This window comes from Podarcis liolepis, assembly GCF_965112155.1.
Source record: "Podarcis liolepis genome assembly, chromosome: 9".
NCBI classification, from domain to species: Eukaryota; Metazoa; Chordata; class Lepidosauria; order Squamata; family Lacertidae; genus Podarcis; species Podarcis liolepis.
The window spans coordinates 72,228,285-72,256,238 of record NC_139564.1 but is presented as its reverse complement, the minus strand read 5'-3'; the positions used below and the strand labels follow the sequence as shown (position 1 = coordinate 72,256,238).

The 27,954-nt window shown below is 48.5% G+C and overlaps 1 protein-coding gene across 5 annotated transcripts in view; it reads right to left on the bottom strand.

Moving 5' to 3' along the window:
• CCDC33 (coiled-coil domain containing 33) overlaps window positions 1-27,954 on the bottom strand; it is a 169,387-nt gene that overhangs the window by 66,993 nt on the left and 74,440 nt on the right. For all 5 annotated transcript variants that reach the window (XM_083460469.1, XM_083460471.1, XM_083460470.1 and 2 more), the window contains 4 exons: window positions 22,515-22,638; window positions 20,335-20,468; window positions 19,705-19,776; window positions 2,258-2,377 (listed from right to left, as the gene is read on the bottom strand). In XM_083460469.1, the coding sequence (XP_083316595.1) occupies window positions 2,258-2,377; window positions 19,705-19,776; window positions 20,335-20,468; window positions 22,515-22,638 (450 nt within the window). The remainder of the gene's footprint in view (window positions 1-2,257; window positions 2,378-19,704; window positions 19,777-20,334; window positions 20,469-22,514; window positions 22,639-27,954) is intronic.

Genomic DNA, 27,954 nt, shown 5'->3' with positions numbered 1-27,954 from the left:
GTTAAACTGTGGAACTCGCCACCAACCTAGAAGGCTTTAATAAATAATAATAATAATTTTTTATTTATACCCTGCCCTTCCCGGTTCAGAAAACCGGGTTCAGGGCGGCTAACAACAAATTTAAAATACTTAATTGATGCAACAAAAAAAACAGCATAAAATTCAGTATAATACGTGAATAACAATCAATTCAGAATTCTAAAATCAATTTAGGGGGGAAATCCATCCAATAAACATTAGATGATCACCAGGGCTAGCTGGCTAAGTTAGTCCTATTTGGGCCAGCGAGGAGACCAGGGGAGAATTAGCTATGGGATCCCAGAGCGGGTAATCTTCATAAAAAGGGGAGGGGGAGGTAAGGAAGGGGAATAAAAGATCAGGCTAATTGAAAGCCAGACGGAATAGCTCTGTCTTACAGGTCCTGCGGAAGGAAGTTAAATCCTGCAGGGCCCTGGTCTCATGGGACAGAGCATTCCACCATCACTGAGAAGGCCCTGGCCCTGGTGGAGGATAATCTGACTTCCTTAGGGCCCGGGACCTCTAAACTGTGATTATTCATGGACCTTAAGGTCCTCTGCGGGGCAGACCAGGAGAGGCGGTCCTGTAAATATGAGGGCCCTAAACCACAAAGGATTAGAAGAGGATTGGACAAATTCATGCAGAAGGGGGCTGTTGAAGGTGGCAGTGGACTCTCCTTCCCTTGAAGGATGCAATTTGGAGGGCCACCTGTCATAGAGTCTTTCCCTGTTTCCTATTTTGTGGTGGGGATGGGCTAGGTGAGACCTTCCAGCTTTAGAGTTCTGTAATTCTGTGATTCTTGGATTCTGTGACCAACGCCTATCAGCCACAATAGCTCTGTTGTGTTTCGGGGTCACAGGTAGCAGTGCTTCCAAATACCACTTGCTGGAAGAGAAGAAGGCTCTTGTGATCCTGTTTTACTTGCTGGTTTCCCACAATGGGCATCTGGTTGGCCCCTGTGATGGGGCCTGATCCAGCAGGGCTCTGCTTTGAAAGGGCAGGTGAGCAGATGAGAAGGAGGAGTGCTGGGAGGTGCACAGAGTCAACAGTGGGCCCCACAGAGGAATGTGGACCTTGGCACATGCCCAGTGATGGATCCCTGCAATGGATGCCTGGCCTGCAATGGAGATCTGAGTTTCTACAAACAAGACAGACCTTGTTCAGGCAGTTGGCGGAGGAGCATGTATGTGCTGCCCCTGCCCCTGAAAAGAGCTCTGCATTCACTCTTCATCCGACTTTTTTTTTTGGGGGGGGGTAGCGGGCACATTTGGAATTCTGAGAAAGTGCCATGGGTGCCAGTCATAAAATGGCTGCTGTGAGGTTCATGGCGCACGAGAAAATGGCCGCCAAATCCCAAGAAGCAAAGGAAAGAGGCAGGGCAACAAAACAGTGCAGGTCTTCCCATCCCATGTCCATCCATCTGACCACACACACACACACACGAGGAAAAAAAGGCACCTGCATCAGTTGCCACCTCGCTCAATTGCAGAAATAAGCTCTTGTCACTTCTCCTGGAATATATATTTTCCAGGTGAGTCCACTGCCTCAGATATATGTACTTAATCCTCTCCCTGCTGTTTGTGTGCTTCTTTTCCCTCTCTTTTAGTATCTGTTTCCCTTTTTCATATTGTATTGCAGGACTGAACACCTTAATAAAAATTATTGCAAAAATAAAAAAAATACAAATTGACGCAGTTCTAGCAGTCGAGCTGCTTGCTTCAGGAGTGCGCTTGCTTTCCATGCACTCTGCTTTTGTACTTGCAAATCGCAAGTGGCGCTGTGGGTAAAACTTCAGTGCCTAGGACATGCCGATCATATGGTCGGCGGTTCGAATCCCATCTTTCAAGCTCCGATCTTTCGGTCCCAGCTCCTGCCCACCTAGCAGTTCGAAAGCACTCTTAAGTGCAAGTAGATAAATAGGGACTGCTTTATAGTGGGAAGGTAAACGGCGTTCCGTGTGCTGCGCTGGCTCGCCAGCTGCAGCTTCGTCACGCTGGCCACGTGACCCAGAAGTGTCTTCGGACGGCACCGGCTCACGGCCTCTAGAGTGAGATGAGCATGCAACCCTAGAGTCGGACACGACTGGCCCGTACGGACAGGGGTACCTTTACCTTTACTAGATGTTGCAAAGACACTGTAAGTTCCCAGTGATTTCTAACTTCAAGGGAAATACAGCTCTGTAGCCCTGTTGCTAGACCTTTCCATATTTCACGTAGCTCAAGGAAAAGGAGTCACTCACCTCTTTTCGGGGCACCATACTTGTCCAGGGCTCCTTGATGGTCCCCAGTTGCCCCACCAGTTCTGGATCCAGGACAGGAAGGCCATCTGTGGTGGATGATGTCAAAAACAGGTCTGGCCTCTGTGCAATAAGAAATGCAGAACATTACAATATTCATTATTGCATGGATAATGGTTAATATTTTGTATCAATATTACAGTGGTGCCTTGGTTTAGAAACTTAATCCGTTCCGGAAGTCCGTTCTTCAACCAAAGCGTTCTTAAACCAAGGCGTGCTTTTCAATAGCAGTGGGGGACTCAGTTTACAAATGGAACACACTCAACAGGAAGCGAAACATGTTCTTATTCCAAGGCTAAGTTCACAAACCAAAACACCTACTTCCAGGTTTGCAGCATTCTTAATCCAAGTTGTTCATAAACTAAGCTGTTCTTAAATCAAGGTACCACTGTATAGGACTAGTTGCAATTTTTTATGTACAAGGCCCTGAAACCCATGTATGGATAAAGATGCTGTTTTGAAAACTGTAAAATTAATCATCAAATCATGACAACCATCAATATCGTTAGCTTTATTCAAAAACATCCGACACTTCTGCGGAAAACGGTCAAGGCTGGGCTACAGGGTGGTGATGGTCTGCAGGACTGGGAGACAAGGTCAACGGAGAATCAGAATGTGAGGGAAATTGGGAGGGGGGGAAATTCAGTTCAGTTTGCATTTAGAAAATTAGGGTCTCAGTTCGGTCTCAAAGATTGCCAACTGATTTTCCTAGCTGGACTGCTGGGTCTTTAACAGTTAGCAGAAAAAGCATCAATTGGTGAACACTGGCTTGTCACACAACAAGCACACAAGGTGTCCACGTCTGACTTGGGAAATTCTAGTACACATGTACGTACTTGCACAGACTCCTTTCTTGCAATGAATAAGGCAAACTTTTTCAGCAGTGGCCCACTCCACTGTCCCTCAGACCTTGTGGGGGGCCGGACTATATTTTGAAGGGAAAAAACCCAACGAATTCCTATGCCCCACAAATAACCCAGAGATTCATTTTAAATAAAAGCACACATTCTACTCATGTAAAAACACCAGGCAGGCCCCACAAATAACCCAGAGGTGCATTTTAAATAAAAGAACACATTCTACTCATGTAAAAACATGCTGATTCCCGGACTGTCTGGGGGCCAGATTTAGAAGGTGATTGGACCACATCCGGCCCCCGGGCCTTAGGTTGCCTACCCGTGGAATAAGCCATCACATGCTCCTATCACTGTCCGCCCCAGATCAGCGACAAGGTTGGACACCTTGCTTTTGGCTTGGGAGAGGCTGCCTCTCCTCCCTTGGCAGGGCCCTACAGATCAATTAGAAGCTGCTGTCTGAAGCTCATCAACGGTGCAAACAAACGACACTCGGCAGATGGTCCTTAAGCAAACAGGGGTGGCTCTCTAATTGGAGCGGATTCAGCGAGCGCAAAAACTTCAATCATTCCCGAAAGGAGCCAATCTCCACCAGCTCCCTCGGCATTCGCTGACGTGCCCAGCAAATGCGTCCGACTCATTTCCTTGTAATGCATCCCTAACTCGCCAAATTGGCCGCTGCGGGTGGCTGGTGGCAAAGTGGCCCTCGGAGCCTCCTGCCTCCGTGACTAGAGGCCGTGATGCCTCATTAGGGCTGCCTCAGACTGTAGAGGCATAGTCATCGTGGTTTAGTAGCCAATGATAGCCCTCTTGTCCAATAATTCGTCCAATCCTCTTTCAAAGTCTTCCAAGTGGGCGTAGCTAGACGGGCGTGGGGGGGCAGCTGCCCCCCTAAATCAAGGAAATAAAAAACTTAACTGACCAATCGTGTTGCAGATAGCTAGGTTCTGCCCCCCTCCCAAAAAATCTCCGTCTCTTTCTTATCGCAATTTCCTTAAATCTTTGGGGTGTTTGTTTTTGCTCCTAACAAACTCTTCGTGGGGTATTATAACAGGAGTTGTCTGTGCTGTGTTGCGATCCCCTCTTTATTTCAAGCCAAACTCTGTATCTAAAAAAGCTTTTTATCTTGCTGCCCACCTTCGCTAGTGGGGAGTTGTTAAAGATTTTAAGTTCTCTACCGCCGTTTTGGGGAGTAAAACGTCTTGTTTTTAACAGTCTCTCTCTTTTTGGAAAGTTTGGCACTGCCTCGCCAGGTTTTGGGGTGTTTGTGTCGGAGAGGGAATTAACCCTTTTGTGCGGAGGTCCTCCCTGCTTCTTGGCTATGTACTTTGTTTTCTCGCTTTGGGAGACCCCTTATCGCGCTGCCATGGGCTCTGCCCTCAGGATCCCCCCCTGAGGTTGGGTGACTTACGCCTTGTCGCCTGTTTCTGCCTCTCTCCAACACTGGGTCTGCCTCGAGACAGCAGGAGCACAGATCCCCACCCGAATGTAGGCGTGCTGCTCCGGAAGTCCCTCTACATGCTTTGTGAAGAAGGACTACTTGTCCTGCTTCCAGTGGTGTAGCGTGGGTTGTCAGCACCCGGGGCAAGGCAAGTAATTTGTGCCCCCTAACCCGTGGATTTGCGCCCCTAACGCGTGGATTTGCGCACCCTAACCCCCAGATGTTGTACCCGGTGCGGCCGCCCCCCCCTGCACCCCCACGCCACGCCACTGCCTGCTTCTTCTCGCTCTCAGATCCTCTTCCATCCCTGGAGTCTGTGCTCGCGAGAAGGGTGTGTAGAGTGAGCAACTGCCCAAACGGTGGCAGGGGGATGCCCTGCTGATGCCCTTGTTGACCAGTGCCTTATTAACCAGCAGCTGGATCTTCTGGGCCTTCACATTTCATTCGGCTGGGAGGCCTTTGACCTTGGCTGAGCGCCCTTGGCATTCACAGCAGTGGGCCCGGGCAGCAATCACGCCCCAGTTTGTGCAGACCCTCGTGGGGAAGAAGCGGCTCATGCAAAATGCAACAGTTTATCAGGCTCCTTGCAAATGACACCAAGCGCACAGATGGCGCCCAAGGTGGGCAGGAAGGATGCAGATGACTCCAGTCCCACACCCCACCCCACTTTTTGCCTGACAAAGACAGGGCAGGTTGGCTAGCAGTGCTGCACATGCTCCTAATTCAATTAGCTCTCTCCTAAACCCTCCTCTGGGAGAAGTGAGTGGGAACGGACAAATGTTCTTCCACAAAGACGTTCATTTCAATGTCTCTGTGTGTGCATGTTCTGCTCCGCTTTGCTTTGGCCCTGCTGTCTTCCACTCATTAGCTGCCTAACAAAGCGAGGCTGGCTCAGCCCGTTTCCATTCGGCAGTCATTCTATCACTCCTCTGTAATTTCTGCAGCAATCAAGATTTTCTAAGGATGCTGAGCCAAAGAGGAGGGGGATTGGGGCAGGAAGGAACCTGGCAGAGAATAATGGAGAGCCCACAACCCACCTCCATTCAGGCACTAGCCTTTCATTTCCTTCTGTAATAATCTTCCCCCTCCCCCTTACTGTAATCACAATGGCTCTTATATGTGCAAGCTAACACAGCTGCAGGATTGCTGGAGTTGCTTGTTGCTTCCTCGCTCACTCGCTTGTTTGCGCGCTCACTTACTTGCTTCTAACCCCACAAATTTCTGTGCTGGTCCATCCCCTGGCCTACAAGCAACGGATGGCAGGATGCTGCCTTAATTTGGGCCCAGCCACTGGGCCCATCTCACTCAGTAGCAGCGGGCAACATTCAAGTAAGCTTTCCTCAGAGTAAAAAGGGGCGTGGCAGTGGGAAGAGTGGTCAGAAGGAGAATACAAGGAAGGCGTGTCAGAAGCTTAAGAGATAACAGGGCTTAGTCAGTGGGGAGAAAGAAGTCAGGAATCAGGGGCAGGAGCTGGAGCTGAATCAGGAGAGGAGGAAGGCCAAGAGGCAGAGATGAGTCGGGCTGGTGAAGAGGCACGAGTGTCTCCCCCTCCTGCTGCAATGAGTGTTGGGATACTGCCGGGGAGACCCCAAGCTGGCTCCAGCCACCGGCCAGCAGCTGGACAATCACCGGTCTCCCTTGAATGAATGAATTTATTAATACGGTCACAGACCAGCGTCAACACACACAATATCACAGATCATAAAAAAAAATCAGAAATACAGAGGACAATATGAATATAACAAGGATTTAAATATAAAAAATTAAAATTAATTATTAGCATGCCCCCTGTAATTAACATTTAGGGGTTTGGTCATTATGGGATACCACTTGCTTCCTGCGATTAATTGCAGACACACAGAATTTGGCTACATTTAATGTAGTCTTGGGATTATTGTCCTCTAGCAGTAGTTTTAAACTATGGTGTTCCAATTCTTTCCTGGACTTTTGCAAAACAGGTGTAATAAAAGTCAAACACATATCTTCATAAAGACGACAACGTAATAGTACATGTGAAGCAGTTTCAACTTCCAACGAGCCACAAGGGCAGACCCGTGCTGTGTATGGTTTACCCTCAAATCTGCCCTGAAGTAAGGCAGAAGGTCTCCCTTGGAACAGCATCAGTCAGTGACACGAGCCTCAGGTACATTTAGAGACCCGTGCACGCTCTATCAGCAGAGTGAATAAATCTTCTCACAGCAGAAGAGGCAGACAGAGCCATGTGTAAGCAGTATACAATGGTACCTCGGGATGCAAACAGGATCCGTTCCGGAGCCCCGTTCGCATCCTGAAGTGAACGTAACAAGTGACGGCGCATCTGCACATGTGCGGGTTGCTTTTTGCCACTTCCGCGCATGCGCTTGACGCCATTTTGAGTGTCTGCGCATGTGCGAGTGGTGAAACCCAGAAGTAACGCGCTCCGTGGAGTGCAACTCAAACGCCCTCAACCCGAAGCACATTCAACCCGAGGTATGACTGTATATTACAGCATTTTATTCAGCAGCAGGAACAAAAGAAAAAACATGTCTGCTTCCCTTTGTGTCCAGCAAAACAGCAGCAATGCAAAAGCTATATACAAGCAGATGTTCCCAGCAGATCTGTGCTGGAAGTAAACAGGCATGTGACACACAACAGTCATGCCTGTACCCTTTTAAGGTGGAACGGAACTACCATATATCCTAACAATGAGCTCATTTCCCCCTTGGTCTCCCAGAAGGGGGGAGAGGCAAGAAGATAGCAGAGGAGAGGTTAGCTTCACAGAGGCACAGTCTCCGATTACTTGGGGGAAAGCCCTGGAAAGGAAGAGACTTAAGACAACTGTGGGGAGTTAGGGGCTTTCAGTCTCAGCAACTGATCCATAGGGCAGGACCCACCAGGAATGAGCTCATTAGGCCTGACATTCTGTCATGTCTGTGCAGATTCTGGTCTTGCTAATAAAGAGTTAACTCCAACATGCACAATGTGATTTACTCACTGGCTCATCAATGTATTATGAATAAATAAATTATAACTTGGCAACAGTACCTAAGGAAGCCATTTCAGCTGGACAAAGACTAAACACACACACACACACACACAGACACAGACACAACTCCACTAAGAGGATGAAGATGTTTGTGAAAAACAGCACTTGTTGAGAATGCGCGTGTGAGGTGAATGGCAGATAAAATTAATGGACTATGCAGAATTGGATAAAATGACAGGAAGGATTTGAAACCTGTGGGACCAGAGATTCACAGAAGATTGGAAGAAATATATGAACTATTTGAAGAACAACTGTAATCAACAAATTACGCTAGTAGGACCACAAGACGTTTTGTAAGGAGAAATATATGAAACGTTACAAAGCAGAAAAAGAATAGAGATATCAGCTATGAGACTTAAATGTAATAGGGAAAGTAAGAAATTTATACTAGACTGGAAAATTTTCAGACGAGATGGATGGAAGTCAAAAAATTGTATAAGATGTAAAAGTAGGTTTAATTACTGTTGAAAATGATATGTTAAAAAATTAATAAAAATTTATAAAAAAGAGAACGAGCGTGTGAGAGAGAAAGATCTGTTTTGCCAGGATGTAAAGAGGCATAGAAGCGGGAGCCCCGCAGTCACCCGTCAGATAAAGCCAAACGTCCGTGACCCATCATCCCTGGGCCATGCGGGGCAGATGGGCTTGAAGAGGCCCCAGGCTCCCTATCCGTGTTGCGGCCTCTCAGTCCCTAGGGAGCTCAACACAGAGAAGGGCAAACACTTCCTTGCAGGGGTGCCTCTTTGCTCTCACGTAGGCTCAGATTTATTTTAGGGCTGAGCTGCAAATTCTCCAAAATATTGGCGTACCAGTGGCCTGGTCACCTGCTTTTGTGGTCTGCGTAGTGTTGTTCTGATGGGAGTGGGGGGGGGGTTCTAGGGGGAGCTACTGCCTATCAGTGCCATACCCTATATTATGCCCCTTTGACTTCACCCCGAACCCTGAAATCTCCATAGTCTTGTAAGAGAGCTGGACAGCAGCAAATCAAAAGGGGAAGCTCATATCACCCTAGCCATCTTTTATTTCGTAGAAACAAAGAGTTATAGATTGTAAGGGGCACCCAAGGGTCATCGAGTCCAACCCCCTGCTATGGAGGAATCACAACTAAAAAGTCCCTGACAGATGACCATCCAACCTCTGCTTAAAACCTCCAAGGAAGGAGAGTTCACAACCTCCCAAGTGAGTCCTTTCCACTGTTGAATGGCTCTTGCCACCAGAAAGTTCTTCCTAGTATATAGGAAGAATCTCACTTCTTGTCATCTATTGAATCTATTGGTCTAGGTCCTCCTATCTGGGGCAGCAGAAAAGAAGCTTGCTCCATTTTCTGTGTGACAGCCCTTCAGATATTTGAAGATGACTACCATATCACCTCTTTTCCAATATTTCCCCCCTCTGCACGCATTCCAGCTTTTCCATATCCTTCTTAAATTGTGGCACCCAGAACTGGACACAGGGCTCCAGGTGGGGTCTGACCAAGGCAGGATAGAGCAGAACTATTTGTATTCAAAGCAAATATCGCACACAAGCCACAGGATTCCCATGCCCTTTCATTCTTCAGAAATGAATGCCAGGTAGCACTACCCCCTGGAATGTCCCAGTGCCTCAGTGAAGCATGGAAAACACAAAGGTAAACTAGAAAGGATGCCAGATCAGATCCCTAGATGAGACAGCAATATGCCAGCAACAAGGAAACAGACAGGTGCAGTTTTCAGATACAGTGGTACCTCAGGTTACATATGCTTCAGGTTACATACACTTCAGGTTACAGACTCCGCTAACCCAGAAATAGTGCTTCAGGTTAAAAACTTTGCTTCAGGATGAGAACAGAAATCGTGCTCCAGCGGCGCAGCAGCAGCAGGAAGCCCCATTAGCTAAAGTGGTGCTTCAGGTTAAGAACAGTTTCAGGTTAAGTACAGACCTCCGGAATGAATTAAGTACGTAACCAGAGGTACCACTGCAACTCCCTGCATTAGGTACCAGTACAAAGCCATATATGTGGGGTGTGAAACACAGAGCAGTCCAATACAACATTCCTAGAGTGGACATAAAAAGGGGATGTCTAGATGAGCCAGTCGGAACTTCCTGTTTCCTCCTGGGCTGGGACAAACTTCCTCTACATGTGACCAGAGGTGGGCGTGGCCTCACCTGTGCAGGTAACAAAATAGCACAGGGGAGGCAGCCATCTCTCTCTTCTCCATTTTGCTTTTGTTGAAGAAGCATCAGCCTGGTAGATTCCAGGTGTATATATTTTGTAACTTAAGTCTGCCTTCTGGGATCCATCTGTGAACAGGATGTGTGAATAAACTATTTTATCCTTTTATACAAGACTGTGTTGTGTCTATTCTGTTTATGAGGGAATAAAGGGGAATTACCAGGAAACTTATTTTAGAGGCTTATTCAAGCCTGGCAAACCTATCCGCTGTGAAAGTTTAAAAGGGGAATGTTACTCTGCTAAACTGTAGAACTTGTGTTAACAAGTTAGGAAGGATATAATTAAACAATATATCCTCTCCTGCCTCCCTGAACATTCCCACAATATACACAATATACACCTAAAGTATTGGCTCCAGTGGCGTAGCGTGGGGGGTGCCAAGGGTGCCGGCCGCACCGGGCGCAACATCTGGGGGGGCGCGAGTCCAGAGGGAAGGGACAAGTTCCTTCCTCCGCCGGGCTCCCCGCAGCCACCGCCAGCCTTGCGCCCTAGCGCGCGAGCGCCCCCGCCGCTGCGGCTGCGCTCCACTCACTGCTCGCAGGAGGAGCAGCCGCTGCAGCAGCGCCGACGCCGCCACCGACGCCTGGCCGGCACAGGCAGCCTCCGCACCCCGACGCGCCGCCGGGCCTCGCCGCGCCCTGCACTCCCCAAAAACCTCCGAGAGGAAGCCGGTGGGCGGGCGAGGCCCGGCTAAGCCTCTCACCAGCGGGTGAAGCAGAGATAGTTCTCTCCTCGCTGGCCCTTTAAAGAAGGGGGTGAGCCCTGCCGCCCGACAGGATGGGCCTGAGGCGGTTACCTCCGCCTGCTTAGAGCTCCCAAAGTCTCTCTGGAGTCCGGTTAAGACGGGGTGGGGGTGGGCTAGCTGGCCGCTTTTCGTTCGGGGAAGGAAGCCGCCAGATGGCCCAGATGGCACCATAGCCGCGCCCCATAGGCGGATCGCCCCCCAGTGCACATCATCTTTGCAGCTCCTGGTGCGCCCGGGAGTCACGGGTTCTTGGGTGTGCCAGGTGGCGGGCGCTGCGACTCCCCAACGAGCTGCCATTCTCCCCCGAAGGCGCGCTCCTCCCTTATATCCCGAGGCAGACGGATGCTCACCGAAGCCCTGCCGGGATGTAAGCAGACCCTTGTGGGGATGGGGGTCTTATCCCTGCGAGTGGGGGTGGCTGGGAGGCATCATAAGCAGGGGCATAGGAAGGGGTGGGGGCGCCCCACCTGGTGTCATTCCTGAGGCGGGGGGGGGTGACAAAAAGGCACACCGCGGGGGGGGGGGTGCTTGCGCCGCCGCCCTTGTGCACGGCATGGCCGCTGCTCCTGGCGCCCATGCAGCTAACTCCGCCACTATACAGTACATACATTTTCTACTTGCTTAGCAGTTTAATGCAATGTGCCTTACAGTGCTACGGAATTCTAACTCTAAATATACATAGCAAACTGATCTTCTTCGCGCCCTCCCCCCAGCATCCCCGTTCCCATCTACGCCTGGTCAGAAGTTAAGCTCGCGTTTTGCCTCTGATAGGACTTGCACACCGCAACATGTCATTGATTCTGGGGCGGGGTTTAGCTGTCGCCTTCCGCGCAAAAGTTGGCACCGCTGTTTGATAGTGATTGCTGTTGCGCCCCTCTTCGCTTCGTTTTTCACTGAAGGTGTGCGCGCAGACACGGATACAGAAATGCGCCCGGGCGAGCTCAGAGCGGAAAGGGCTAATGCAGGAGGGAGGGCGAGCGGAAAAGACGCAGCCTAGATAACATCCCAGATTCGTAGGCTTGGTTTCGCGCCCAACACGTGTAAAGCTCTTCCTTTCCTCCATCAACTTAAATAGGATAGTTGTAAATAGGTGCTGCTCCTTCTCTGACGTCGGTCACTGTGTGAATAGCAGAAGTTATAGCCAAATAGTTTTATTTTATTGCACCTGCTTCACTAGTAGGCACTGTGATCGGAGTGTGGCCGTCCAGTGGCGTAGCGTGGGGGGTGCAGGGGGGGCCGGCCGCACCAGGCGCAACATCTGGGGGTTAGGGTTAGGGGGCGCAAATCCCCGGGTTAGGGGGCGCAAATTACTTGCCTTGCCCCGGGTGCTGACAACCCACGCTACGCCACTGATTGGCTCACTTCATATTAGGAATGAGGGAGAAATTTGGTCCATTCTGCATTAAAAGATGACGCTCAAAGTGACGTTACGCGCATGCGTGGAAGCGGCAAAATGCGACTCGTGCAGATGCGCAGTCACGTCTTACGTTCCATTCAGGATGCGAACGGGGCTCCGGAACGGATCCCGTTCGCATCCCGAGGTACCACTGTATATGAAATGGTTCTAATTCATTTTAACATAGGATATTTTTAATACACATTTTTATTGTGGTTTTTTTTAAATTGCTACATGGCTTTGAGATGCGACCTGGGAAGTGATTCATAAATAAAACAAGATCAACAAATGGCACCACTCTGCAGGCAAAGTGACAAAAAAACAATAACAACAGTCATTGTTGTCAGAGAGTAGATGCCCTGGCAAAAGACTGCTTTCCTCCATCTCAAGGGAAAGAGCGTCTCTCTTTCCATCGTCAAACATTATCAGTTTAATTTATGTTCTCTCCCCAATTTCTACAGCCCACTGGGCACTAAGGGACTTGTCAGAACCTGACACTTTAAAGCAAGTCGCATCGCATGATGGGGTGTTTAATTCTACTGTTATCAGCCGGGATTGCCTTTTGTGTGTTTCTCTTCTTCTAAAGACCACCCGAAAACCCCAATTTGTTACTTGGTTAAAACAGTTTAAAGTGACGGCGAGCAAGGAAAAGAAATGTAGGATCAAAAGTGCTGTTTCTATTAGATTTAATTAAATCCCCCCAATTGGTAGCTCATACCATGCAAATGCAGATTTTGTGTCAGTTTTTTTTTTGGGGGGGTGGGTGGGTTCTGGTTGTGGAAATGTTGACAGTGCCTCATAGGAACATAAGGTGCTGCCGTATGACTCGTTCGGTCCATGTGTCAGCTACTCTCGAGGGTGAAAAACGTAATACAAGAAAAGCCTGTTGGATCCGGCCAGTCACCCATCCAGTTGTCTGTGGGAAACCAGTGTGGGGTGTGAAACACAGAGCAGTCAAATACAACATTCCTAGAGTGGACATGTTTACACTTGAAGAGGGATGTTTGTCTGGGCAGTAGATAAACTTCCTGTTTCCTCCTGTGCTGGGACAAACTTCTTCTACATGTGACCAGAGGTGGGCGTGACCTCACCTGTGCAGGTAACAAAAGCACAGGACTTGCCACCACATCTCTTCTCTATTTTGCTTCAGCCTAAGATGCTCTCTTGGCCAAGAGAGGACAAAGGAACTATCTCCCTATGGGATAGATTCCAGGTGTATATATTTTGTAACTTAAGTCTGCCTTCTGGGATCCATCTGTGAACAGAATGAGTGAGTAAACTATTTTATCCTTTTATACAAGACTGTGTTGTGTCTATTCTTTTTAGGAGGGAATAAAAGGGGAATTACCAGGAATAATAATAATAATAATAATAATAATAATAATAATAATAATAGTAATAATAATAATTTATTATTTATACCCCGCCCATCTGGCTGGGTCCCCCCAGCCACTCTGGGCAGCTTCCAGCAAAACACTAAAATACAAAGGAAACGTATTTTAGAGGCTTAAACAAGCCTGGCAAACCTATCCGCTGTGTAAGTTTAAAAAGGGGAATGTTACTCTGCTAAATTATAGAACTTGCTAACGCAAGTTGGAAAGGATATAATTAAGCAATATATCCTCTCCTGCCTCTCTGAACATTCCCACAACCAGCAAGCAGGATTCAAACTCAAGAGCCACTCTCTCTCCTCTGGCATTCAGAAGGATTGCTACTTCCAGCCGCGGAGGCAGAGCGTAGCCTTCATGGCTAGTAACCACCAATAGCCCTCTTTTGTATGAATTTGACTAATCCTCTTTTAAAGCCATCCAGGTCGGTGGTCATCCCTGGTTTAAGGCAGGGGACATTCCCAGCCTTACCTGGAAATGCTAGACGTTGAACCCAGGACCTCTTGCATGCAAAGCAGATTCACTTACAAACTCAGCCATGGCCCTTCTCCATGAGGAAAAAGAATGAAAGGGTGATGGAGGCAGCGGGCACAGCAACTCGGGAGATTTCTGGCCTGGTACATGAGAATGTGTCTCAGTTAGGCTTGCCATATGTCAGGAAAATTCCTGGCATGTCCTGGCTTTCAGGTGTAAAAATGGCTTCGGGAACGCAATGGAAAAACCAGCAGAAAGAGCTCAAAAAGCTTAAAAATCACAATTTGGGGGTGGGGGAGGTTTCCTCCAAAAAGCTCAACAATAAAAGCTCAAAAACTTTGGCAACCCTAGTCTCAGTGGAATGGGGAGGCACAAAGAGGAGAAGGAGGTGCAGGCTGGAGCCTACAGAGCTCATCTTTTTCTCATGCTTAATGGAACCAGCATGTTCCTCCTTTGTGAGATCCCTAACATGCCTTTGAGTTGCCACTCTCTGAATTGCTGGGCAAACCAATCCTCTAACATACATACCGTATTTTTCGCTCTATAACATGCACCAGACCATAACACGCACGAAGTTTTTAGAGGAGGAAAACAAGAAAAAAAATATTCTAAATGAAATAGTAGATATATGATTTTTGTGGTTCATGCTGTGGCCACAGACATGTGATCTGACAGTGAGTTTGGAGTAGCCCAATGCAAAAATCCTGAGGATCCATGCTTTGTAACCACGGAGGAGGGAAGGAAGGGGAACCATGGATCCTCTGCTCACGACTGCAGCAGATCCCCCCGTCACCCGCAGGCATTCGCTCCATAACACGCACAGACATTTCCCCTTACTTTCTAGGAGGAAAAAAGTGAGTGTTATGGTGCAAAAAAATACGGTAATTGCTCCCACTAGCTCCCAAGTTCGGCACTGAGTGGCAATCACTATGCCAAAGTAGCATCACCCACAAAGAAGAGGAAGGACTCTAGGGTATCTAGAAGTAGGGGGGAAATGTGAGGAAACCTCCTAAAAGGGGACAACCCTCCCTCCAAATGGCTGAAACACAACTGTCCGTTCACAGGCCTCTTGCCTTATTCACTCTAGCCTGTTGCCATACCAAGGCTTGGTCCTGTGTGTGTGTGTATGAAAAACATAAGAGCAGCTGGATCACACCAATGGCCCGTCTAGGCTGGCCAGCTAGATGCCTCTGGGTAGCCCATTAGCAAGACCCGAGCGCAACAGCGCTCGCCCCATCTAAAAATCCAAGGGCGCAGAAAGGATCTACAGGTGACTCGACCTGCCTCTTGGGTACCAGTGATTTTGGCACATTTTAAACCTTTCCAAAGCCTGCACTCTTTACTCCGACCGCCTGCCAGGTTGCTCATAAAAAAATCTGATGGATTCTGGGAGGTTAGCGCTTAAAACGGTCCAGTTCATCGCAAAGCTGTGATTGCTTGAACCCGCGGCGCCGCTTCCCACCGACCCCTCCCTTTCCTTTGCGCCGCTAGCAACAAATCCATTCTTTTCTCCATTGTTGCTAGGGCCGATTTGCTGAAACAAGCTTTAAAGGCAGGATTGAGAAGCTCAGCTTGTCACCTGATATTCCCCCCCCCCCGCTCCCTCGCTTGTACATACATTAGTTGGGGAGGGGGAGAAAGAGGAGGAGGAGGAGGAGGAGAACTGGGGAAGGGGGATAAAAAAGAACACAACAGCCCTTAGATCAAAACAATAATCAGCTAAATGAATTCCGCAGCATTTTCCCGCATGACTAGGAGTGATAATTTAGTGCAGCAGCCAGCTGGAAGGAAGGGGATTAATTCTGCACTTACCAACACCTCTGTGAATAATTCATCACACGCGGCCCCCCTCCGCTGACCCCCTGGGCCATTACTCCAAAGTAGCTCGCCAGACAGCCCTGCCCCAGCCAGGGGGCCCGGCGCTTTGTCGGGGGAGAGCAATGGAATTAACCTGCCGGCTTTAAGTTCGGTCCCAAATTAACTTTGAGGATGGGGAGGGGTGGGGGGGGGGGAGAAGGCAGAGGCACAGCTGTTTTCTGCAACTGTAGCACCAGTCCCAGAATGCCCCATCCCCTGTAAAAATAATGTTTCTACAATGTAGATATACTGTACTTAGGAGGTTCAGCCCTGGGCAATGAAAAAGTCTCTACTCTGTGCAGTCTGTAGCTGCTGTTATTAATTGCAATACAGTGGTACCTCAGGTTACATACGCTTCAGGTTACGGACTCCGCTAACCCAGAAATAGTACCTCGGGTTAAGAACTTTGCTTCAGGATGAGAACAGAAATTGGGCTCCGGCGGCACTGCAACAGCCGGAGGCCCTGTTAGCTAAAGTGGTGCTTCAGGTTAAGAACAGTTTCAGGTTAAGAACGGACCTCTAGAACGAATTAAGTTCTTAACCCAAGGTAACTCTGTATTACTGAAGAATTTTATACCCTACTTTTCACCAAATGTCTCAAAGCAGCTTCTGGAAAAATAAAAAGTACAATCCAGAGGATTCCAGCCAAGGTTAGCCCTGATCAGAGAAGACCCACTGAAATTAATGTACCTAAATGAGTCCCAGCAGGGGGGTGACAGTGGCAGGGAGCAGAGGCCAGGAACCCACATAATTTTTTTTATGGGTGCCCAGGCACCCAGGGCTCCCTATATATGGTACCCGTGTCTAGTGTGACCACCTACAATGGGTTGCCCTGGGCAAGAGCAAGCAAACAAGCAAACAAATATTACAGCTAATGTTCTGGAGTCCAGCAAAGCTTAGCATTTGCAGTGAGCACAGATGAGCCTGAATGCCTGACCTCCAAGGCGTACGGGAAGGCAGTGTCACCAAGCGAGCTGGTTAGTAAATTACACAGTTCAAAGCGTTAACTCTTCATTTGTGGAACACAATCCTCACAGATGTGGTGGAGTTTCAGGCCTAATGAACACAGCAGCTCGTGCCTTCTAGGTCTTACTCCATGAAATCATTGCAGAGACTCAAAGTCCCGGCCTCCCCAGAGCCTTCTATGTTGTCTCCTCTCCAGGGCTTCTTGCAAGCAATCAGAGACTGTGCCTGCATGCAGCCTGTCTTTGCTCCGTCCATTCCATGCCTCTCCTGGTTCTCCGTCCATTCCATGCCTCTCCAGGCAGGAGGGGAGCTTATTGCAGCAGGAGTGGGAGACACTCATGACTCTTCACTAGCCTGACACATCTCTGCCTCTTGACGTCCCTCCTTTCACTTATCTGCTTCAGCTTCTGCCCTGATTTTGGATTTCTTTCTGCCACAGACTCTCTCAACTCACTGAGCCTGTTACCCCTTCATCTTCTGACACCTCCTCTTCCCAGTCTTCTCCCCCTGACTACTGTGATAGGAATTTTGAGGTCTTAGATATATGGTAATGTTCATAAGCGTACCAACCAAGCACGTACATAGATCAGCACAGGAAGACCGACCTGAAACCATTTTGATTCCCAAACTGACCAAGTGTTTTCCCTGCAAGGAGGGAGGGGGGGGGGTCAGGGAGCCTTCCCATTGTTTCAGGAATTGAGTAATCAGCATTTTAACGGGTGACAGAAAATCAGGAAAGGCAATCAGATAACCTGGCAAACAGGAAAAACAACATTCAAATTTAGACTGCCTTTTCTGTGATGTATGTATGATGTTTCTGGGGGTGGTCTTGATCTACAGGGTGGCAATTTCAAAAGTCTATATAAGGCCTTGCACACTATTTTTCTGGGTCTTTCCTCTCTCCTGCAAGTTCAATAAAGATCAGTCTTACTAGCTGCTTTGCTTCTCAATATTCTCTGGTTGGCCTCTGTTATTTTCTCCTACCAACAGGGAACCTAACGTAAGGACTCTGTATGGGCTCTTGGATACCCCATAAGGGAAAAGGGCAATTTTTGTTTACAGCACTACTCATCATTGTCCCACCATCATTCCCTGGGATCTGAGCCTTCTTCCCTTTGATGGTTCCTCAGTTGGTTCCTCCCACCATTCCTCTGTGTCCAAACAGTCCATGACGAGCGGCAACCTGAGAGAGGCCATGAACTCTGAGCACTGGGAACAGCAGGTCAGATTTGCACACGTGACTCAGTGCAATGTCGATTCCTGTTATTTGTGGGCCAGCTGCTGGCAGGCAGAAGAGAACCTCTTGGTATTTTAATCAGCCTCCCTTCCCCATACTTTCTCCCCCTTTTTCGCTGCAGAGCACAGGGGCAGGCACATTCCCTCCATCCTTTACAACCTAATTTGGACTGACAGGCTGGAGTTGGTGCTTAGCAAGGCTGAGCCTCTCGGCTTCTCTGTTATTTTAACACAGACTCCTTTGCAAGCGCTTGAGGCAGAGCAGGGAGGGCAGGGGGAATGCAAACCATCATCTATATTCATGAACTGCCTCCAGGGGCACTCTCTCTTTCCAGAGGAGCTGGCTGCCCGGTTGCCTGCTGTCTGCAGTGATTTTTGCACCTCTCGGGCAGAATCACACGAGGGCCAGTGGAGGGGAGCTCCATTCAAGGCAGCAGCCCAAGAACAGGATCACAGGCCCATGTTTAAATAGCAGCATGGTTAGAGTCAGGAGTGTGCAGTCTGGTGCCAAGCATGCAAAGGTCTGGAACATTTAGCATTCTCAAGGCAAGTGTCACACCCATGCACTACCCAGAACATTTGGAATCCGAGTTCTTTTGATGTGTTGGCATCTCTGGCTTGTTTTGATTCTGACAAAGCATCACATTTGAAGGATATTATCCAAAGTATCACAGAGACAGGAGTTCAAAGAATTATAGAATTGCGGTCCCTTCCAACTCTACCATTCTACGCTTCTGTGAAAGGAGATTCCATCGAAAACATCATGAGGTGCTAGTCCATGGGTAGGCAAACTAAGGCCCAGGGGCCGGATCCAGCCCAATCGCCTTCTAAATTCGGCCCATGGACGGTCCGGGAATCAGCGTGTTTTTACATGAGTAGAATGTGTCCTTTTATTTAAAATGCATCTCTGGGTTACTTGTGGGGCATAGGAATTCGTTCATCCCCCCCCAAAAAAATATAGTCTGGTGGGTGGGGCTGGAGTCAAAAGTGGATGGGATCAGAGCCCGAAATGGAAGGGGCCAGACTCAATAGTGTCAGAAAAATGCTAATGTGTTAACCAAACTGAACCTGTAGACACACCAATGACAACAGGTTATCAGGTAGATGATACTGAAGAAGCATTTTCTGACACTACACTGTACAGAAGTGTGCTCGGCAAACTAAACTTCATTGCCAGATGTTGAAGACCTGCCACTGGAGTTAGCACGAATTTGCTAAGCAGACATGTCAACAATCCCACAGGTGGGGGCACTCCTTTCTCTCTCTTTCCTTGCTACCTTCATATTTCCCCTCCTCTCCAGCAGGGAAGCCAGCGTGCCCCCCACATTGAGGGGGTGCTGGCACACGACACGTGGCGCTGCCTGGGATGCCCCAGGTGGGGCAGGATGTGCAAAGGGCGATCTCCATGCCTGCTCATCCCAGCTGCTGTCTGGCTCCTGGACTGCCGGGCTGGGGCTGGGGAACACAGGAGGCACCCAGCAGCAGCGGTGGGGGATGTCCCCTCAATATTTGTGGGGCACTGCCACCTGCCAAAAAATATTGGGGGATTTGAAGCCCCCTCTGCCCCCTATACCCGACGCTGCTGCTCCCCAACCACATGAATCAGGCCAAGGGCCACCTGAAACTGGGCTGAGGGCTGCATGCAGCTCTCAGGGTACAGATTGTTCACCAGTGTCCTACATGGACAATCTGAGCTGTCCAGTCCCCCCCCCCCTTTTTAACGAAGGCAAGATTCTTGGATATCTCCTGTCTGGAGCTCCCCAAGCTGATCTTCCTGACATTTCCATGTGTCTCACCTCTGAATTTATCAACTGAACACCAAGCTGCACAGTTGGGACTTCTCCACTTCTGGTCCGCAGGTTTGTATCCTGAGAAATCAACAAAGACAAACGGTTGATTAAGAATTGTCAACACACAGAGTTAAGAACTGCATGGCTGGATCAGATGACAAGTCCATCAAGCCTGGAGCACCGTCAGCGCACTGTCAGCTATGTGTCTATTTGAAACATCCCCTAGCAAGGGGATGTTGGGTAGCTCAACTGGTACGAGCACGAGACTCTTAAACTTGGAAAAGAGGGAGTAATACAACCATACATCCATAATTTAAATATATGACATACAAGTCCATTAAATCAGCATAACACTTGAAACAGCAATCAAAAACAGGAGACCCAAGTCAGAAGCTGTGTTTTCAAAAGCCGGCAGAATGCCAGTACTGATGGGACCCCCAATATTTCAGCAGGAAGAGAATTCCACAGCAATGAAAAAGACTGTTGATGTGCTACCACAAGTCAATAACCATCAGGCCATAGACAAAACTAACCAGGTCTCATTTGTAGATCTTAATGCTCTTTACAGTGGAGGGGCAAGGTTAGAATATACCAGAAGATTTTGCAGCAGGTCCTGTTGCCTAGGGTTGCTATTACCTGGATGGGAAGGTTTTCTACAAGAACTCCATTCCTGCTACTGTCTGCCACAAGCTTCCGATAGACACGATTACTTAGTGGCAGCACAGAGAAGCCCAAAGTCTTTGGTGGAATTTCCAGGTCTCCATCCAGATCTGGTGGGCAAGCAGGGATAAAACATCTTGATTAGTCCTCCATTGCAACATGGCAGAGGGATGCTTTCAAAATCCTCCTCGGCCAAAATTTTACCCCAGGCTCCTGAGTTGGAAACCAGCCGATCTCGTCTCCCAGAGGAATTGATGTGTGGGGCTGCTGGTCAAGATGGACCTTGCAGCCCCAAACATCAGGACATAGAAAGAGCCTGATGGATCTAGCCCATGGACCATCTAGTCCAGCATCCTGTTCTCACAGGGGCCAACCACAGTGGTCTATATACAGTATATAGTACCAGAGTGCTACATACATTCTTAACCAAAACTGACCATCAGGCCACTTCTGACAGTCCACAATCCAAAAATGAATCAAATGCCTTACCCCAGATATAATAATAATAATAATAATAATAATAATAATAATAATAATAATTTATTTATACCCCGCCCATCTGGCTGAGTTTCCCCAGCCATTCCGGGCGGCTCCCAATCAACTGTTAAAAACAATACAGCATTAAATATTAAAAACTTCCCTAAACAAGGCTGCCTTCAGATGTCTTTTAAAGATAGGATAGCTGCTGATTTCCTTGATGTCTGATGGGAGGGCGTCCCACAGGGCTGGCGCCACTACCAAGAAGGCCCTCTGTCTGTTTTCCTGTAACCTCAGTTTCTCACAGCGGGGGAAACTGCCAGAAGGCCCTCGGCACTGGATCTCAGTATCCAGGCGGAACGATGGGGGTGGAGACGCTCCTTCAGGTGTATAAGACCGAGGCCGTTTAGGGTTGTAAAGGTCAGCACCAACAGTTTGAATTGTGCTCGGAAACGTGTTGGGAGCCAATGTAGATCTCTCAGGACCAGTGTTATGTGGTCTTGGCGGCCATTCCCAGTCACCAGTCTAGGTGCTGCATTCTGGATTAACTGCAGTTTCCGGGTCACCTTCAAAGGTAGCCCCACGTAGAATGCATTGCAGTAGTCCAAGCGAGAGATAACCAGAGCATGCACCACTCTGGCAAGACAGTCCACAGGCAGGTAGGGTCTCAGCCTGCGTACCAGATGGAGCTGGTAGACAGCCGCCCTGGACACAGAATTAACCTGCACCTCCATGGACAGCTGTGAGTCCAAAATGACTTCCAGGCTGCGCACCTGGTCCTTCAGGGGCACAGTTACCCCATTCAGGACCAGGGAGTCCCCCACACCCGCCTGCCCCCTGTCCCCCCAAAACAGTCTTGTCTGTCTTGTCAGGATTCAACCTTAATCTGTTAGCCGCCATCCATCCTCCAACCGCCTCCAGACACTCACACAGGACCTTCACTGTCTTCACTGGTTCTGATGTGAAAGAGAGGTAGAGCTGGGTGTCATCTGCATACTGATGTGCTGCTAAGCGCCGCATCTCATCTTGAGAATCCCCCACAAATCATTTCACACTCCCATATGGTCTTATCTCACTGGGGGGCTGGTCCAGAGGGGCAGACTGAGCACTGCCCCACCAGCATCAGTCCGCCTTCCTACTTACAACCAAGCCAGGGGGGTGACTCTGCCTCTCAGCTTGCTCCTCCTTAGCCTTGCTACTGCGATAATAGAACTCAGCAAGGAGGAGGCTGGGGTCAAGACTCTGTTAAGAACATCGCTAGAGCCTGCTGGATCAGGCCCATCTTGTCTGTCATCCTGTTGTCCCAGTGGCCAACCAGATATCTATTATTGGAAAGCAGGATTTGAGCCCAAGAGCTCCCCTCTTGCAATTTCTAGCATCACTGCTTCTGATTGTGGAGGCAGAATATAGCCCTCATGCTTAATAGCCCTCTCCCCCATAAATTTGTCCAATCCTCTTTTAAAGCCATCTGAGTCTGTGGCCATCAATGTCTCCTGCAGCAGTGAGCTCCATAGCTCAACTATGCACTGTGTGAAGAAAGACTTATGAATCCTCCAGCATTCAGTTTCATTGTGCATCTGCCCATTCTAGCGCTACGAGAGTGGGAGAAACACTCATCTTTCCAAGCCAGGCATAATTTTATCAATTTCCACCATTACCTCCCAGAGATAAAGACTTACTTTTTTTGAAGTATTCAATCACCAGGGCAGTATCATCCGAGAAAGCTGTTGCTCCATCCCGTCCTTGGAACAGGTAGGACATGTTCCACGTTGGCTGCTCAGGAGGTCCGGCAGCTGGAGAAACCTGGTGATCAGTGAAAAATAGAGGAAGCCCAGTCAGGGTATCAGAAGAGAGACCAGGGGGATCTGCAGCAAAGTGGCTAGTTCCTCTTCTGTATGCTCCATTCTATTCCCTCTCCCATCTGGTTTCCCACCTGATTCCCCCACCCTCAACAGCGGGGAGAGAAGACCCCAATGCACTCCTCTGAAGGGACAGCAGAAAGGAATCATCTTCAGTATCCCACAAAGAGAAAAGAAGTCCCAGGCAATTTGGACTTTTGAAGGAACCTGCTTCCACATTCCTCTGAAAACAGTATGCAAATGGTTAATTCCTGTCTCTGAGAGTAAAAAAGAAGTCAAGACTAAAGAGGTTGAAATATTTTGCTGCCTGGGCATGCAAGGAGCCCTTTCCCAGAGGGTGTGTGTGTGTGTGTGTGTGTGTCAGCAGACACAGGGCTGGTCCTCAGTATCTGTTTCTGATACTCTACATCACCATGAGTTTGTATTGAATTATAATAAATGCTTGATGAATCTGTTTCCTTCTGTTGTGCTTTTGATAGGATTATAAAGATGGCAACGTTACAACGTGTGCAGAGGAAGGAGGCCAAGAGGACCAGCGTTGGAAAGTGGAGCAGTGGGTGTTGGGATGTGTCCAAGGGAACGGGGGAGGGGGGCAATTTGCAGGCCCCCAGCTGGCTCCCAGCCCACCGGCCGGCAGCAGGGCAAACTCTAGTCCTTGGAACAGCATCAAAACAGTGGCACACAGCTTCAGAAGCCTTCAGAAGCTTGAGCACGCCTCAGTCTGCAGAGTGAATAACACGCAACAGAAGTGGTGGACAGAGGCATATGTAAAGCATATTTACAAGCAGTTTATTCAGCATAGTTCGGGACAAAGAAAAACATGTCTGCTCTCTTTCATGTCCAAGAACAGGAAGCATAAGCAAAAGCTATACACAACGGAAGTTCCCAGCAGGCTGTCCTGGAAGTATACAGACATGTGACATACCACAACTCCACATGCCTGTTCTTAAGGTGGAACGGAACATCAATATCCTAACAGAGGGTACATGGCAAGCTATCAGCAATCTGGTGGCACACTGAACGAGTGCCTTTGCAACTCTGGGGCAGATCAAAGACAGCCCTTCTTTATGCAGCACATAGTTAATCTCACTCCTGCAAGAGGCAGGGATGGCCACCAAACTAAGGTAAAGGTAAAGGGACCCCTGACCATTAGGTCCAGTCGTGACCGACTCTGGGGTTGCGGCGCTCATCTCGCTTTATTGGCCGAGGGAGCCGGCGTTTGTCCGCAGACAGCTTCCGGGTCATGTGGCCAGCATGACTAGGTGGGCAGGAGCAGGGACCAAACAACGGGAGCTCACCCCATCGTGGGGATTCCAACAAGTCCTAGGCTCTGTGGTTTAACCCACAGCGCCACCCGCATCCCAGCTCCAAACTAGATGGCTTCAAAAGAGGACCAGACAAATTCATGGAGGAGGAGAGGGCTATCAATGGTGACCATCAATGGTGACCTGTTGGAGGTAACAGTGCTTCTGAAGACCAGTTGCTAGAGACCAGAGGAGGGGAAGGGAGCTCTTGTGCACGGATCCTGCTTGTGGGTTTCCCATAAGCATCTGGTTTGCCACTGTGAAAAGAGGATGCTGGACTAGATGGGTCACTGGCCTGATCCAGCAGTAGGCTCTTCTGGCTTCCTTATGATTCTATAACACATCATCAAGGCTGAGAGCTATTTATTTTATTTATACCAAGAAAAAAGCACACCAAGAAGTCAATTATGGATTAGAAACCAGGACAGGGCCCTGTTTCGATGTATTCACCTTAATCAGCTAATTTTTAAAGGGTCATGTAAGTTTGAAAACTTTCAGTTTCAATACTTCCAAATTGAAAACGCACAGAAAAGCTCAAGATACACGTTGACCTACCCACACTTGTTATCCTTGAGAAAGGTAGAAAATAACAGGATATATTTATCCGAAAGTCTTCAAACTTAATTGATTTCTGACTTCTGTTCAATGATTGAAACTAAGACCTCCACGACGAATCTGGACTAACATGAACTTATCTCTATTCATAAACTCTTATCTCTAATTCGGTAATGAATTATTGTGTTATACATATTTTTATGAGTTTGAGTTTGTAATCTCTGTTAGAGTTTGTAATCTTTATTTGAGTTTGTAATCCTTGTCAGAATACATACTTTTGAATGGATTAGTTTTTGTTACTATTGACTATTGATTTGCAAGTAGGGACCACTCCCACTATTGAAACTTACATTGGCTTGAGTTCTTGGTGTGCTTTTTTTCTTGGTATATTTAATAACAAGAACTCCAATTTATTTTATTTAGGCAGAAGCATTCCCAGAAGGGGTTAACCTGGGCACTGGCTGCTCTCCCCTCAGCACCCTGAGAGGAGAGATGCCCACATCAGCCCATGTCAGCTTGACCACAGAGTCAACAGAGTGACAGTGGGGGGGGGCACTGCTGGGGTGGCAGAAGGATCGAAGCTGATTAGCCGCCACATAAGATTCGCCCGTGGAAAGCCATTAACCTCCCTAAGCAGAGCTCGGCCTTCCCTCAGAGATCCAGAGAACTAAGTGCATCGATCAGCCTTTTAACGGGGGGGGGGGGGGACCATGGAAGCCCCTCTCTCTCTCCCCTCCCCTCCGACCTTCATCTGGGAGCAGATGAAAGGTGGGCAGTTATTATTACTGTTATTTTGCCTTTTCCCCAGACAGGGGCTCAAGACACCTTGCAGCTAAAACAGAAGCAGCTAGGAGGCGGGGAATCATTAAAACACAATTAAACACTAACACAAATTAAATTTCCATTTCACTTTTGATTTGTATACTGCCTTCCTGCGTCGCTAGGCACAAGGCGGTTTACAAGATCTCCATGGCTCTTTCTCTTACCAGTTGCTTCCATTGTTCTTATAAAGCCTTGGCATACAGATATTGACAATAAAAAGCATAACAGCACCATCTCTTTCCTTAAAAGCAGCCAGTTCCCAAAAGCCTGTTGGAAAAGGGATTTCACCTGCCGGCAGAAGGACAGCAAGGAGAAAGCCAAGTCTGGCTTCTCTAGGGAGGGAGTTCCAAAGTTGCCTGGGGGCAGCCCTCTCCCGTGTCCCCACCAGGAGTCCCTGTGAGGGTGGGGGGACCAAGAGAAGCCCCCCACAAAAAAGTTATCGGAGCCCAGGCAGGTAAGTATGAGGGAATGTGGTCTTTCAGATAGCCTGGGCCTGTGCCACGTAGGGCATTACAGGTCAAAACCAGTGCTTTGAATTGTGCCTGCAAACAGGCTGGAGCCGTTGTAACAACGAGTCATCTGCTTCCTATAACCAAATGCTAACTATACCTATTTCACACTTTGTGAAACAATATTGTTATGATGATGATTCATGGCATTTCTATCCCACCTTTTCCTCAAAGGAGCTCAATGTGGTGTGCACGGTTATTCCACTCATTTAATCCCCATTGCACCACGCTGCCTCTCTAGAGGGCTTTGAGCTCCACTCTGACTGAACTTAACTACAGGGATACCTTGGCTTACAACCATAATCCGTTCCAGAGGTCCGGTTGTACAGTGGTACCTCTGGTTGCAAACGGGATCCGTTCCAGAGGCCCGTTCACAACATGAAAAGCCCACAACCTGAAGCGCCGTATCTGTGCAGGTGAGTGGTGCGATTTGGTCTTGTGCGCATGCGCGAAGCTCAATTTGGTGCTTGTGCGCATGTGTGAGTGACGAAACCCGGAAGTAACCCTTTCCGGTACTTCCAGGTTGCTGCGGAATGCAACCTGAAAAAAACGTAACATGAAGCAAACGTAACATGAGGTATGACTGTAAACCTCTGTAAACAGTTTGTAACCCAAGGCGCGCTTTCGCCAATGGGGCCTCCAAAAACAAAATTGGTTGTGATCCAAAAAAAGGGACATACACTTCCGGGTTTGACGTGGTTGTAATCCAAAACGGTTGCAAACCAAGGTACCACTGTATATGCAAATCTGCCCCAGTGAGCATATGTCCAGGTTGGGGGGGACGTGAATGTGCCGGAAGAGGGCACTGTGAGCACATGCAGTCCCAACCCCAAGACCCCCCCCCAAGCACTGAATAAAAAACGCAGAGATGGCAAAGGTGGGCTGGGCTTGGCATTAAAGAATGCAAGAGGCGTAACAACAGTCTTTAGAAAGGGACTTTAAGTTCAGCTCCCCTGGAGCAAAGCTTAGAGTAAAACTGGCCACTATTTCCAAAACTCATGCAAGGAGCGCAATGTTTGGACTGCTAATTGTGCCCTGTACTCTATTTATAAGGGACCCCACTGCATGCCCTCTAGCCATAAGTATGTTCAGCCCATGTTGTGCAGCAAGGAGTTAAATGGCTTGCCAAAAAACACATAGGGAAGGGAGGGGGGAAGAAGGGGGAGGAAATACCATGACAGTTCAATTCCCTCCGCGGATTAATTTGTAATTCAATTGCTAAATGCAACCCTGTGTGCGGCAAGCATGATTTATGGTATGTAAAGCAAACCACACTGGGTTGGGGGTGGAGGTGTTGCGTTCTTGTCTTTTGCTTCTCTAAATCCTCCTCTTGCTTCTGAGGCTAAATAAGAGATATCAGCTTTCAGAAGTTGCCTCTTAAGAAGAGAATACCCCAACCTCCCATTATGGATCAGTCTGATCCCAAGTCTAAAATGAAGGCATCGCCCTGCCTGCCCTGGGAAAAGGAACAAAATTACTGGCTTTCCTGTAAGAAAAGTGGGGCTTTCAAAGGGTAGGAGGAAACCACATACAGAGTCAGACCCTTGGTCCATTGAGCTCAGTATGGTTCACACTGCTTGGCAGCAGCTCTCCAGGGTTTCAGGCTGAACAGAGTCGCAGCCCCACCTGGAGGTGGCGAGGATTGGAACCCAGAACCTGGCAAAAGCCCTCCAGCACTGTTGCACATATTCATTGCATTTCATTGCATTTCATTTCACATCCAGATTGTGCATTGCTGTATTGCACAATTGCGGATTGTGCATTGTGTATTGCTATGCATGAGGCCGTTTGCAACCTGACACAACAACAAAAAGGTAAAGGTAAAGGTACCCCTGACCAAAGTCGTCCAGTCGCGGACGACTCTGGGGTTGCGGTGCTCATCTCACTTTACTGGCTGAGGGAGCCGACGTTTGTCTGCAGACAGCTTCCGAGTCCTGTGGCCAGCATGACAAAGCCGCTTCTGGCGAACCAGAACAGTGCATGGAAACGCTGTTTACCTTCCCGCCGGAGCGGTACCTATTTATCTACTTGCACTTTGACATGCTTTCGAATTGCTAGGTGGCAGGAGCA